The sequence below is a fragment of the Odocoileus virginianus genome, chromosome 7 (genome assembly GCF_023699985.2).
Source record: "Odocoileus virginianus isolate 20LAN1187 ecotype Illinois chromosome 7, Ovbor_1.2, whole genome shotgun sequence".
Lineage (NCBI taxonomy): Eukaryota > Metazoa > Chordata > Mammalia > Artiodactyla > Cervidae > Odocoileus > Odocoileus virginianus.
The window spans coordinates 38,645,519-38,661,751 of NC_069680.1; the positions used below are offsets into that span (position 1 = coordinate 38,645,519).

Sequence of the window (16,233 nt, forward strand, 5' to 3'; positions counted from 1 at the left end):
AGTCTTTAAATATTATTTAGATATATCATTGTAAAAGAAGAATGGTACCTTTCAGCATTCCTTAGTGAAATAAAGCTCATTGGTAATAACATGATAAACATTATAGATTATTATTGTTATTATTACTATCATTAACTTTCTAAGAAAAATCTTCAAGAGACTCTCCCTTTTGTTTATAATTATGCAATGACATAACATTTAGGCCAATTTTGTGCCTTAAGGAAATGCAGCAAATACATTTTGTATTAGTGTTCTTTGAGCTAGATTCAAATTTATAGATTTTCTATGTATTCTCATATACTATCCTAAAGCAGTGAATTCTCTAAATAAAGCCCATTTATTCAAATGTCCTTAGGAGGGTACATTTTTATTTGCATAGTCACAACTCTTCTTTATGCCGTAAGTTTAAAAAAATGGATCAGCTGAAAATGATTGCTATAAGTTATATTGCATTATTGTTTGTCAAAGGGATCTGTTTGAGCTGTTTGAGGGTAAAAGGGGGTTTTGAATTGCATCAGTGCTGTTTGTGTTCAACTTATAAAATATATGGACTCTTTTACAAGAGTAGGAGAGACTAGAAATCTACTCTTTTATTCACCAAATGTCTAAAATTCAGCCCACTGAAAGAATAATAAGAAAGCAAGCATTGAAATGTGACATTAAAATAGTATGTTGTTCTAGCTGAGTACTCCAGATATGCCTTAAAGAAGAACAGCTTCTCTGTGTATCTGCACATTAGTTTTGTCTTTCACATTAAGATTTATGTTACATGGATTTGCTGTAAGATAAAAGAGAAAAGAAGTAGTTCTCACCACGGGAGTCTCTGCTACTTCTTTATCTCTTCCTTTTTCTTCCTTTCTCTTACTTTCAGGATATCTTTTTTCATATCAGAAGTCTTACTGAGTGAACTGAAGTATCAGCCTCTGTTATTATAGGGTTTTTCTTTTGTTCAGGATAAAATCCAGTGATAACTCCTGTGAGAAGTGATGGACAGGGAGGGGAACACACTGATGCTCTTAAAAAGAAACAAGAAATAGATGGTGAAACTCACCAAGTGTTTGAATCTCTGCGTTGCACCTCATCTTCTCAAAATATCACTTACAAAGAGCATTAAAAGTTTTTTTTTTTTTTTTTTTTTGCCTTTTTGAAACAGAGCATTTTCTATATCATGCCAGATAAAAAATTGAATATCTTCTGCTTTGAAACAGATTTGCAAGTCAGCCAGGGTGTGAGTTTATGAACCTTATTGAAGAATGCATACATGTAGAACGTATTTTCAAATAACTTTCTTTGGTTTGCAGGTACAATTCTGGTGGATAACATGCTGATCAAAGGGACTGCTGGAGGACCAGACCCAACCATAGAACTCTCTTTAAAGGACAACGTGGATTACTGGGTATTGTTGGATCCTGTCAAACAAATGCTTTTCCTGAACAGCACAGGCAGAGTTTTGGATAGAGACGTTAGTACATTTTTTTTTTCCCCTTTGCCCCTCTATCACAACTCTATTATAATTTAAATATTTGTATGTGTTTGTTAATATATCAAATTTTCATTGTATAATTTGAGTTTATTTTCAATGTTCATCAACAAAAACATTTATTTAAAAACTCCTTGAAAGAAAAATTTAGAGAAGAGCTAACACCTATCTTACTCAAACTCTTCCAGAAAATTGCAGAAGAAGGTAAACTTCCAAACTCATTCTATGAGGCCACCATCACCCTAATTCCAAAACCAGACAAAGATGCCACAAAAAAAGAAAACTACAGGCCAATATCACTGATGAACATACATGCAAAAATCCTTAACAAAATTCTAGCAAACAGAATCCAACAACATATTAAAAAAATCATACAAAATGACCAAGTGGGCTTTATCCCAGGAATGCAAGGATTCTTTAATATCCACAAATCAATCAATGTAATACACCACATTAACAAATTGAAAGATAAAAACCATATGATTATCTCAATAGATGCAGAAAAAGCCTTTGACAAAATTCAACATCCATTTATGATAAAAACTCTCCAGAAAGCAGGAATAGAAGGAACATACCTCAACATAATAAAAGCTATATATGACAAACCCACAGCAAGCATCACCCTCAATGGTGAAAAATTGAAAGCATTTCCCCTGAAATCAGGAACAAGACAAGGGTGCCCACTCTCACCACTCCTATTCAACATAGTTTTGGAAGTGTTGGCCACAGCAATCAGGGAAGAAAAAGAAGTGAAAGGAATCCAGATAGGAAAAGAAAAAGTGAAACTCTCGCTGTTTGCAGATGACATGATCCTCTACATAGAAAACCCTAAAGACTCTACCAGAAAATTACTAGAGCTAATCAACGAATACAGTAAAGTTGCAGGATATAAAATTAACACACAGAAATCTCTTGCATTCCTATACACTAACAATGAGAAAACAGAAAGAGAAATTAAGGAAACAATACCATTCACCACTGCAACAAAAAGAATAAAATACTTAGGAGTATATCTACCTAAAGAAACAAAAAACCTATGCATAGAAAACTATAAAACACTGATGAAAGAAATCAAAGAGGACACAAACAGATGGAGAAATATACTGTGTTCATGGATTGGAAGAATCAATATTGTCAAAATGGCTATACTACCCAAAGCAATCTATATATTCAATGCACTCCCTATCAAGATACCGACGGTATTTTTCACAGAACTAGAACAAATAATTTCACAATTTGTATGGAAATACAAAAATCCTCGAATAGCCAAAGTAGTCTTGAGAAAGAAGAATGGAACTGGAGGAATCAACCTGCCTGACTTCAGACTATACTACAAAGCCACAGTCATCAAGACAGTATGGTACTGGCACAAAGACAGAAATATAGATCAATGGAACAGAATAGAAAGCCCAGAGATAAATCCACGAACCTATGGTCACCTTATCTTCGACAAAGGAGGCAAGGATATACAATGGAAAAAAGACAACCTCTTTAACAAGTGGTGCTGGGAAAACTGGTCAACCACCTGTAAAAGAATGAAACTAGAACACTTTCTAACACCATACACAAAAATAAACTCAAAATGGATTAAAGATCTAAATGTAAGACCAGAAACTATCAAACTCCTAGAGGAGAACATAGGCAAAACACTCTCCGACATGAAGCACAGCAGGATCCTCTATGACCCACATCCCAGAATTTTAGAAACAAAAGCAAAAATAAACAAATGGGACCTAGTGAAACTTAAAAGCTTTTGCACAACAAAGGAAACTATAAGCAAAGGAAACTATGAGCAAGCCCTCAGATTGGGAGAAAATAATAGCAAACGAAGCAACAGACAAAGGATTAATCTCAAAAATATACAAGCAACTCCTCCAGCTCAATTCCAGAAAAATAAATGACCCAATCAAAAAATGGGCCAAAGAACTCAACAGACATTTCTCCAAGAAAGACATATAGATGGCTAACAAACACATGAAAAGATGCTCAACATCACTCATTATCAGAGAAATGCAAATCAAAACCACAATGAGGTACCATTACACGCCAGTCAGGATGGCTGCTATCCAAAAGTCTACAAGCAATAAATGCTGGAGAGGGTGTGGAGAAAAGGGAACCCTCTTACACTGTTAGTGGGAATGCAAATTAGTACAGCCACTATGGAAAACAGTGTGGAGATATCTTAAAAAGCTCGAAATAGAACTGCCATATTACCCAGCAATCCCACTTCGGGGCATACACACGGAGGAAACCAGATCTGAAAGAGACACTTGCACCCCAATGTTCATCGCAGCACTGTTTATAATAGCCAGGACATGGAAGCAACCTAGATGCCCATCAGCAGACAAATGGATGAGGAAGCTGTGGTACATATACACCATGGAATATTACTCAGCCATTAAAAAGAATTCATTTGAATCAGTTCTAATGAGATGGATGAAACTGGAGCCCATTATACAGAGCGAAGTAAGCCAGAAAGATAAAGACTATTACAGTATACTAACACATATATATGGAATTTAGAAAGATGGTAACAATAACCCTATATGCAAAACAGAAAAAGAGACTCAGATGTATAAAACAGACTTGTGGACTCTGTGGGAGAAGGCGAGGGTGGGATGTTTCAAGAGAACAGCATCGAAACATGTATATTATCTAGGGTGAAACAGATCACCAGCCCAGGTTGGATGCATGAGACAAGTGCTCGGGCCTGGTGCACTGGGAAGATCCAGAGGGATCGGGTGGAGAGGGAGTTGGGAGGGGGGACCGGGATGGGGAATGCATGTAAATCCATGGCTAATTCATTTCAATGTATGACAAAAACCACTGCAATGTTGTAAAGTAATTAGCCTCCAACTAATAAAAATAAATGGAAGAAAAAAAAAAAAAAACCTCCTTGAAAGAAGAGTAAGAAAGGAAGAAGGACCATCTGTGTCTGAGAGAACCATTGTTTGTCTCTTCTGAAATCCTGGAAGCTTATCAAATATCTGAATAAGGAGAGAACATAGTGCTCAGAATAAATGGGTGGTAACCTTGGAAAAGTAGGATAAGCACAGCCTAATTCATGGCAAAGTTTGAGAGTACAGCTAGGTGTTGGCTTGAGGACAGAAAGTTTATTTGGATTGCTAACAAGAGGCTACTCATACAAGTAATAAGTGTTGGTTGAGAGATGAGTGGCAATGTGCTTAAAAAGCTGACAAAAATTAAAAGAAACTGAGCAGAAGTTTCCTGGCAATGTCCCAACCCAGTCATTCTCTGGCATGACCTGAGTATTTCGATATTAAGAACACCTACATAACCAAAGTTAAATGTCTTCTTTCTGAAAAAGTTGAAAAACTTGAGTAAACTTAAGTAGCTCTCTAAAGCAACTTTATTTTCACTCATTTGCATTCTAGTCTTGAGTGCAGAGAAAAGCATGTGTGAATATGTGCATATGGGTGTGTCAAGCAGTAATTGACCAAGACCTTGTGAAAACTCAGGAAGTACATCACGTTGCCTACTCCCAAATTTCCATTTTATAAAATTCAAATGTCAGATCCTCAACCTAGTGAACCTGAATCATCTCCCTCCAGTGTTTGGGATTTATGATCCACTTCAAATATGGTATGGAGTGTATGACTCCCTAATCTATTTCACATCTAAATTCAAACTTTTTAAGAGCTTTGTCGTGAGGTGGGCAGTAATAGAGCTCTCCTACCAGAGTGGGCTGCCCTTGTACAGTGGGGGAGGCCTGTAATTCAGTGACTGAGCAGTTGGGGCAGATGTGAAAGGAGGTGACAAGGGGAGAATAGGAATGGATCTGTTGTGTTCAAATTGGAGGGGCAAAGTCATCTCTGATGCTGTTCTCATTTCTACTATTGCCCTCACTCATCATGTCCTTTAATCGTAGCGACATTCGCTGCACCCCACAAATCAAAGTTTTGCGTGGGTTGCTAAGACTGTGTGAAATGGAATAAGGACAGCTGTTATCCTAGAATTTATCTTGCCTTGTCTTATCTTATATTCAGTCTTTCTTTTATGAAAAAAATTTGAAAATGGCACAAATTGGCAAGCTGCAAGAGTCTCCCCAAGCTGTGTTACTCACAGACACCCTTCTTTTTTATATTATATCTGGTTTCAGGTGTATAGCATTAGAGTTCAGCATCTGTTTACACCACAGGGTGGTCGCCACCACAAGTCTAAGTGTCATCCTTCACCATACAATTGACCCCCTCTATTTAGTTTGCCCATTCCCACAATGCATCTTTTACTAGCTTTAATTAGGAACACTCATATCCAAATCATATGAATTTTATAATGTAGCATGTTTGTAGAATTATAGAATATATTTGTCTAATTTAAGCCACTGTCATTTTGTATTTTGTTCCCTTTTTTAAAATCATCTATGATTATAATAATTGACTTGTTTACTGGTAAATTACTTTCTTTTTGGAATCACTTTGTTTGTTGTTTGTAGACGTTTTAATGATGCCCTTTCTGAACAGTGTGAGGTGGTATCTCATTGTAGCTTTGATTTGCCTTTCTCTAATAGTTAGTGATGATAAGCATCCTTTTATGCATCTATTGGCCATCTGGATGTCTTTTTGGAGAAATGTCTATGTAAGTCATCTGTCCATTTCCTAGTTGAGTTGCTTGTATTTTGTTGTTGAGTTGTATGAACTGTTTGTATATTTTGGAAATTAGTCATGTCATTCACAAATATTTTCTCCCATTCTTTAGACTTTTTCCTTTTGTTTATGGTTTTTCATGCTGTAAAGAAGCTTGCAAGTTTAATTAGGTCACATTTATTTGGTTTTGCTTTTATTTCTATTGCCTTGGGAGACTGACCTAAAAAAAAAAAAAAATTGGTAAGATTTATGTCAGAGAATGTTTTGCCTGTGTTCTATTCTAGGAGCTTTATAGTGTTCTGTCTTAAGAATATTTAAGTCTAAGCCATTTTAAGTTTATTTTTGTATATGGTGTAAGCATGTATTCTAATTCCATTGATTTATTTGTGCCTGTTCAACTTTCTTAACATTGTTTGCTGAAGAGACTGCCTCTCCCCATTGTATATTCTTCCCTTCTTTTCCAAAGATAATTATCCATAGTTGTGTGGGTTTGTTTCTGCTCTCTCTATTATGTTCCATTGACCCATATGTCTGTTTTTGTGCCAATACCATGCTTTTTTGATTACTATAGCTTTTTAGTATTGTCTGAAGTCTGTGAGGGTTATGAATCCTGCTTTGTCCCTTTTCCTATTAATTGCTTTGGGTCTTTCAGTGGTTTCATGTTAATTTTAGGATTATTTATTTTTGTTCTGTGAAAAATGTCTTGAGTAATTTTATAGAGATCACATTAAATCTATAGATTGCTTTGGGTATTATGGCCATTTTAACTATATTAATTCTTCCAATCTAAGAGCATGAAACAATCCAGACATCTTAACATCTCTTCTTTTAAATCCAAAGTTGGTAGGTACACAAAGAGCTTTGACTTCTATTCCCAGCCAGTATGCATTTAACTACTGTTTTTCACTTTTATTTCCATAGTATGTTCTGCATTTACCAACAGCATAACTCCAAGCCCTCTTAATTCTCATTTGACTTTGGAACCATATCCAAGTAGTTCTCCTTACTATATTTCACAATTCAAATTGATCCAGTTTTAGTGTCTCAAAGCAGAGTTCTGGCCTTTTCAGTAGATGAATTTTCATTGCAAACTGCTTTATTTGGCCCTTGAGATTTCCTAAATTCTATCAATCTATTCCTTTTATTTAGAAACATATATTCTCAAATCCAGGAAACTAAACTACTGTTCTCTCAACATAATCTTCCTAAGTCAGAAAGATCCACTGGAGAAGGGATAGGCTACCCACTCCACTATTCTTGGTCTTCCCTTGTGCTCAGCTGGTAAAGAATCTGCCTGCAATGAGGGAGACCTGGGTTGGACCCCTGGGTCGGGAAGATCCCTGGAGAAGGGAAAGGCTACCCACTCCAGTATTCTGGCCTGGAGAATTCTGTGGGCTGTATAGTCTATGGGGTTGCAAATAGTTGGACATTACTGAAAAACTTTCACTTTTTCACTTTCAACATAATCTAATTTTTTATCATGTCTTCCCTGATACTCTTTTTGAACCTATGCTTTGAAATGACCTTTATCTATTACCATCAGTTGAATGTTATCTACTACCAAGATATGTCTCAAAATGCTACTCTCTACATAAAAGAATTTCCTAATAGTAACACCAATATATAATTTCTTATTGTATACTCCAGAGCATTTGAAACTCTCTCTCTCTTTTTTTTTTTTTTTTTTTTGGCCACACTATCTGGCTTTCAGGATTTTAGTTCCCTGACCAGGGATTGAACTTGGATCACAGCAGTAAAAGCACTGAGTCCTAACTACTGGACTGTCATGGAACTCCTTCAAAATTCTTTTTTGACTCACATTATAGTTATCTATATTTATCTCATATCAGTTTCACAGAATTTGCTTAAGGTACAAGGACTATGTCATATTAATCTTAACACATGTTGAACTTTGCATAAATGAGTACAATTAAATAAATGTGATGTCCTTAATAGTTGATGTGAAAAACCTACAAGCTTCTATATATTATATATGCTTAATAATATTTTCAAGTAGGTACTTTTTATTTAAGGCAACTTCTTTAAATATGCTATTAATTATGAAAGTTTAATTTGTAAAGTACACTTTTAACTCTGGCCAGCCATTTATGTCAAGTTCAGCTTCATCATTTAAAAAACATTTCTATAGCTCATTACATCTTTTTTCTTTCCACTATCTTCCAGTTTAATATTTGAAATAATTATTTTTTTTTAATTTTGTAAAAATAGTATGTATGTAGGAAGAAAAATCATGATAAAAACCTTTCATTACAATGAGGAGTGAATAACTTTTGCCTTTGTTTAATGAAAAATAAAATTATTCTATTCAAGTTGGCTAAACACTTATTTTCCATTTAAATTATTAAATAATCCAAATATTGTTTCCAGAAAAATCTCAGTTCTCCTTAGACTGAATATGTATGCTATAATCAACACTGTTCACATCAATACATTATTTATAAATGCTTCACCTTGCATGTTGCAACTAAGTGATTGTACAACATTTTTCAAATTAAAAAAAAATCTTACATATTTATTGGAAAAATTCTTCCTTTATGTTTTACTCTCAACCTTACTTTGCAAAGATCATTTTCATCAACTGTTGGTACATATCATTCCTGAATTTTATCTGTGTGTGTTAAAATGTATTCACACATATATGCTAACATATGGATATGCAAGTATACATTTAAAGTAGATCTGGGTTCGATCCCTGGTTCGGGAAGATCCCCTGGAGAAGGGAATGGCTACCCACTCCAGTATTCTGGCTTGGAGAATTTCATGAACTATGTAATCCATAGGTTCACAAAGAGTAGGACATGACTGAGTGCCTTTCACTTTCACACCATACTAAACATTTGTCTTAAACTTGAAAAATAGTTTGCATGTCTAGGGAAATATGATGGTAATCACTCTAAATAATTACCCTCAAACAATTTATATACAGCATTATTTTTTTCTGATTTGTTTCATGAATGAAGCAAATTAAGAGAATCAGAGAAGATATAATTGCCATGACTTATTTTTGCCACCAGTTATTAAAAGTAAACCAGAATTTTCCTAACATTCCTAAGTTTGTTGGAGTCCCTTCACTCTCACTAATAGGCTTGGTGGAAATGTACTTGGTATTTTTTTATGACCATCTTATATAGCAGAATAGAATCTATTCCAATGTGAGATCACAAGGAGTGTTATATATTAACCACAGGGAATTCTTGCCTTCATCATGATCCATTATGGTTGGAATTTATTGCAAGCCAAGTTCTATCCATGCTACTAACAGTTGCATAGGGACGTAAAGTTGTTAGTGACAAGAGTTCCACGTGACCTGATTATATCTAATTTATGGGCACTTAGCAGGACTAAGTGTGGGCTCAGCACACTACATTGGATTCTCTACTTGCAAAGATTTTGACCTTTCTGATATGGAATGGTTTTATAGGTCTCTTCTGCAATGTTTATAAGATAAATAACTTCAGAACATAAATTGTCACCTGATTGTCTTCGAGAGGTGTGTCAGAGAGGCTAATAGTACAACTATTTGTTCTGTTATTTATTTTACAATTGAAGTAGACAGGATTTTTTTTTAAGTCTATTAAGATAAATACTGTAAAACCAATACTCCACTGTAAAGATGGAGATCATCTAATTCAAATTCTTTCCAGAAAATTTCTCAGATCTAGTCTTTTAAGTTATGTTTTAGCCTCAAGCGTGCTGATTTTCAGTGATGTGGCTTGACTTTTTGGATAGTTCATTCTTTTCTGTCCCACATTGGATTATTAGAAAATCTCTGCTTACATTGGAAACATATGCTTTGTAATACTTTTAATTTATTATTCTTATTTCTGCCCACTGAGACTACAATGAATAAACTAATTGATCTTTTCATAACAACCATTCAGATGTCTGATTAATCTTGTAATCTTTAGTTTAGACATTTTGAATTTTATCACACATTCTCAGTGTAACTAACTTCACACCCGATTTGTCCTTAAAATGGTATTTATTGTAATTCACCTATTTCTTCATCTATTAATGCATATGAAGTAATTTGTATTATTATTCAGCATTGTATTATTTAGTGTTGGCAAGTAAACTCTTCTTTTACTCATCCAAAATTTATATTTTCATATTAATGATGTAGATATTTATTATTATATTTGGGCAATTAAGTTTTTTTTCCTAATACAAATAAGGTGATTTTAATTAATTATTACAAAAATTTAGGGGCTTGAAACTTATTATTGACTCATTAAAATGATTTTGAACCTTGTTTTGTATCATTAAATGTGTTATGTATCCTTCTGGGCTTGTGGTATTCACTGTATTCACAGATTTTTATACACACGACTTTAATACCTTTTTATATGTTAGTGATTTAAAGTGATTTGAAGGGACTTCCCTGGTGGTCAGACGTTAGATTCTGCACTTCCAGTGCAGGGGGCATGTATTCCATCTCTGGTTGGGAAATTCACATCCCATATGTGTGTGGTACAGCCAAAAATCTTTTTAAACAGTGAATTAGAGAAGACATTAGATTAGAACCCAAAGCTGTGTGGCACTTCATTAGAGACCTTCCTCCATATGATAATGATGTTTCTAGTTGCTCTTTCTAGATGTAATTATTCAACCAGGTACAATACAATTCAATTGCCTTTCTCTTTATTGGCAATAATAATATCCTGATATTAAACAATGTTTTTTTTTTTTCAGGTTAGATATAGTTTCTACAATGTTCTTCTCATTAGAAATGTGACATTTTTAATGAACCAATTCTAGCTTCTGGTAATTATTGCTGTATCTTTCTGTGCATGCATGATAAGTTGATTCAGTCAGTCCAGCTCTTGTGATCCTATTGACTGTAGCCCGCCAGGCTCCTCTCTCCATTGTTCTCTTGGCAAGAATACTGGAATGGGTTGCCATGCCTTTTTCCAGGGGATCTTCCCGACCCAGGGATCGAACTCGCATCTCTAACTCTCCTGCATTGGAAGATGGTTCTTGACCACTAGTGCCACCTAGGAAGCCTGCTATATCTTTAAATTGGTTTTAACCCAAATATTTAATATTTTGTTTCATAATCCAGGATGATCTGTTTGTGTTTTATAGATTCTTTTTTTTGGGGGGGGGGGGGAATTTAGCATTTTATAAGTAAAAGCTGGTCTGCATTTTATGTGTTACTATGTTCCTAGCACAGGATAAGTTCATATAATACTTATTGATATAATTATTATGATAGTTCTATCATATCAGTGTTTATTGTTATCCTCATTTTTAGAGATGAACAGACTGAGCACAGAGAGACTTTGCATCTAGATCATGTAATCCGTAGGTTATGGGAACACGACTACAAGCAAAGTGGTGCAGCTCTGATAGCTCAGCCACGTGTTCTAGGCACAGTGCTAGTTACTGTGTAGAGAGATTAAGTCATGACAAAAATAGCATCCACAGCTTTATGAAACTTCCAATACAGTAAAGGGAGACAAAGTACAACGAATATATAAAACGTATAATATGCCATGTGGTGCATGAAAAAAGCAGTAAAAACAAGAAATAAATAGAGGGGAAGTTGAAAGGAAAGAGCAGATTGGAGGCATGGCATTCTAAACAAGGTGGTCAGAATAGATCACACTGATAAAATTATATGCAAAGATAATTTTATAAACTCAAAGAAGATTTGAAAAATTACAAAGAAATATTTTGTGTCATTACTTTGTATATCTAGAGTCAGAAATGCAGGTGTGTATCATACTCCTGCTAGCCCTTTGTCATAGCACCTGAGTAATAAGTGCCTCCTTGATGAAAATTCTCTCTTTGTAAAACTGTATCGTAAAATAATTAGACAAATTAGCACCTATTTATGTATGAAATGTTTATTGAAATCTTGCTTAAAATGACAAAAACTAACAACAGTAAACATATCATTATAAGTTTTTACTTAGACCAAGTGAGCTATAGATTTATATAATGGAGTACATACTGCAGATTCATAGTAGTATACATCAAAGTGCTGTAGTAGATCTATATTTACAAACATGAACATGGGGTGATAATCTCGTGTGTCTGTGTGTGTGTGTTTAAGACAAATTATTTTTGGAGAGAAGAAAAAATTAGCAAAATAAACTTTAACTGTATAGATTTAATAAATTTGGGTTGTGAATGGATTCTCTTCTGGTTATCTATATTTTGGTTTATATCAGATAGGAACATTTAATATTTTAGAAAAATATAAATAAATGCAAATGTTATACAATCTCTCTACCCTATGTATATTATCATTTATACATTAATTTTATAAATTAGAAGCTTATGTCATTGCTTCTTTGACTTTTTTAAAGACCAAAATTTGTGGCATCCCAGCAAATCTCAGCCATTACTTTTGTGATTGTGTTCATTGGTAGTCCTCTAATTGTGAACAGAATGCTACCTGAGATTCTATTTTTTAAAAATTGAGCAATGAAGTAATCATGATTGTCTTCTCATCCATAAAGTAGTACAAAGTGGATCAATTTTTATAGATTACTATAATTTAAAAGTAAATAAGTATAGATTTTATAAATAAGTACTTTGACAATAATGACAGACTTCAGTTTCAATTGTTTTTTTTAAAAAGATGCAATTTCTGTGTTGCAGCCTCCAATGAATATACACTCTATTGTGGTGCAAGTTCAGTGCATCAACAAAAAAGTGGGCACTGTTATCTACCATGAAGTTCGAATTGTGGTGAGAGACAGAAATGACAACTCACCCACATTCAAGCATGAAAGCTACTATGCCACAGTAAATGAGGTCAGTTTCTCTCCACCTTTCTCTGTTTCCTTTTTATCGATATATGTAACTGACTGCATATTATAAATATTTTGAAATCATCCCTCTGTAATAATAAAATAATAAACTGTTTAGAAATACCAAGAAAACATTTCAAAATTAGTACTTTAGAAGAATAAGGTCTGAATGACTTCTAATATGGTTTTAGGAATTCACTTTGCTACAGAAAAAAATAATTATTTATAATAATGACCAAAATATTGATATTTGTATCATCTTGGGCAATTTAATGTCTGAATCTATATACATACATGGTTGCTAAGGTTTATCAGCAGCTATTCTTAATGTAAAATGAGACAGACTAATTTTTTCTTTTGTATCTTTGAGGTGGTAGCTGTAATTAAGTATTAGAAGAAAACACATATTTAAGATTTTATTAATTTAAAGTTATTTCCTCAATTTTGAAATCAAGTTTTCGCAAATTAAAACAATTAAATATAAATAAAAACTAAATTATTATAAAAATGCTCATCAAATTATCTAAAAAAATATTTAAAAAGTAGTATTACTGATTTTATTGTGCTGTGCTAAGTCATCTCAGTCATGTCCGACTTTCTGCGACACCGTATATTGTAGCCCATCAGCCTCCTATGTCCATGGGATTCTCCAGGCAAGAATACTGGAATGGGTTGCCGTGCCTGTCTCCAGGGTATCTTCCCAACTCTGGAATCAGATCCACATCTCTTATGTCTCCTGCATGGGCAAGCAGGTTCTTTACCACTAGAACATGCTTTTTGTTGTTGTTTGTTGTTTACTTTTGTTTTCCTTTTGAGCCAAAATCCATAAGCCAAGAATCCTTTTAATCTTATTTTTTTTAAATGGTGACTATTATATTAATTTTGGGGCATTCCATTAAATTATAAAATATTTCTAAAGTATCTCTGATATCTATTATGTATAATTTAGACACAAAAAATGAACCACATTTTTAATAGCCTCTACTTTAGCAAATCATATTCCTTCTATGATGTCTTTTTTTTTTAATCTTAAAAATACATATCTACTTTATAAGAGGAAATTGGTACACTTTGAGCATTAAAATAGCATTGTACCTATAACTTCTACATTATTTTTGAAATTATTTTGTCAGTCAATGCTCAACCATTTTGAGCTACCTTTTACTTAACAGATTTCTGCTAAAACAGACAAATGCTAATTAATGTAATTAACCTTGTTACATAATAATTATGTAGCATTTTATTTTAGCATCTAAACTATACTTTTTGAATGAGTTTTTACTTTGTTGAGTGCTAGCTTTATTTGAATATAAACTGAAAGATAAATGATCTCAGGCAACAGACCTAATTTTAAAATCCAGTCTTGTACCATGTTTAACTGTTCTTGGATACATGTCTTTATTTTCTAAAACAAAACTTATAAAGTTCAATTTGCATTCAAAGTAGTCTATGTAATTTGACTATTTCTACCCCTACTCCAATTTTTTTCAGCACCTTGCTGATAACTAACTTTTCCAATACTATTTTAATTGTGTCATTCTCCTATTCAAAAATTGTATGATTTCTCATTATTATCAAGATAAAGATCATCTACTCCACCAGCTGACTTTCAAGGCCTTCTATTATCTGATCTTTTGTCAATGTATTCTTAAATTCAGTTTCTCTCTGACAATACACATTCTGTTCAGATTAACTTCTTCATGTCTTACAAATATACTCTTTTCTTTGGCTTTACTCACACTGTTCAATTTACTTAGAAGGGAATCCTCCACACATTGCAAGTCTCCAAGTTTTATTCATTTTTTAAAGTTTAACTCATGACCCATTTCCATTTCCTATTTCTGTACTCATCCCAAGCTATACACAGTCATTGATCTTCAGTTTCTCCAAACTCTAAATTCCTATGTCATCTGGTTAAATGCAATTAGAATGATACAATTTGTAGAAACATTAAACATTTTATCTTAAATATTATTTGGAGAGGCAAGATTTCTATACAAAACTGCCTAATTATGTTTTTCTCTTATGTGTTTCCCAAAGCCAATTTAGTCAATCCTATCCCACTGATACTATGGTCAGATTTTCTATGGTCTGATTCTGTGGAACATGTGTAATTGATATTTTCTTTCACTGATTTTGTTTGTACTCTCTCATATCAATTTTCTTGTAAAGAATACAAAGTTTATTTAAACACCAAAGCATAATTATAAGAAAAAATGAAATTTAGCTATTTTTCTCATCCTATTTTTGAATAATTTTTAGTTTAATTGCCTTGAATGAGTTTATCTATATATCTTTATCTATATACTTATCTCTCCATCAGGGCAAATATATTGCAATTTTATATATACCCATATATATATATGTATGTGGGTATATATATATGTATATATACACTGCAACTATATATATATACTGCAACTACAGTGCTACCTGTAAGATAAAATTAAATAAAATGTATTCTACTCTGTGAAAGATTGCAAGATATTTTCCATGCTGTTTCTCCTTTCGGTACAAAACATACAATTAAGGTAGTTATGACTAGAATGATCTAAATGTTTTCCTAAAAATAAATATAAAGCCATGAGAGGTTTAAGAGACTGTTGGTGTCAAAATATTTTACACTTCATTGAAGTTCTAAAGACAGTTATAAAGTCATCATCACAGATTTATAAAAACGTCTTAAAGTCCTGATTGGTCACTCTCCTTATTCACCGTGGGAAAACTGAGATCTGGAACAGCACGTGAATTGCCTACAAAGGTTTAAATTATTTTTTTGTCAGACATAAGATATTGCAAGTATTTTTTTTTTTCTCTCTGGGTAATTGGAGACTCTCAATTAATTTTGGACAATTGTATCATTAAGTAATTAGTCTGGCTGGTTTGAAGAACAAGTTGTACAGTCTAATTGCTGCTGATCCTTCTTAAGTAATTTCTGGAAGATAAATATTTTCTGGCAGTGATGTCTTTGATAACATATGCATCTCATTTCAAAACATTCCTTTTGACATAATAGAAAGTAAACAAGGACAAATCAAGGCAAACATGTTTTCTTAAGCTTGTGAAGAATTAATCTCAGGGTAATAGAAAGGTTATATCTGTCCTGGTCTTTAATGATCTCTTTACAGACAGGGAAATTTTTTTAGTCAATATTAATTTGTTCTCTCTATCACCTTGAATATCACCCTAAAGGTACTTTGCATCTGTGACATGCTGTGATTTATTGCAGATAATTTATTGGCACTTTCTGGAAGAATGTTCTCTTGCATTTCTCTTGACAGGTAGATGGTATACAGTTAAGAAAGAAAGAAAGAGAGAGAAAAGGAGAAAGGAAGAAAAGAAGCATGCATTATGTAGTACTATA

At 33.4% G+C, this 16,233-nt stretch overlaps 1 protein-coding gene across 7 annotated transcripts in view; it reads left to right on the forward strand.

Moving 5' to 3' along the window:
• Positions 1 to 16,233, forward strand: part of PCDH15 (protocadherin related 15) — a 1,725,758-nt gene that overhangs the window by 1,221,959 nt on the left and 487,566 nt on the right. For all 7 annotated transcript variants that reach the window (XM_070470562.1, XM_070470566.1, XM_070470561.1 and 4 more), the window contains 2 exons: positions 1,302 to 1,462; positions 12,718 to 12,873. In XM_070470562.1, the coding sequence (XP_070326663.1) occupies positions 1,302 to 1,462; positions 12,718 to 12,873 (317 nt within the window). The remainder of the gene's footprint in view (positions 1 to 1,301; positions 1,463 to 12,717; positions 12,874 to 16,233) is intronic.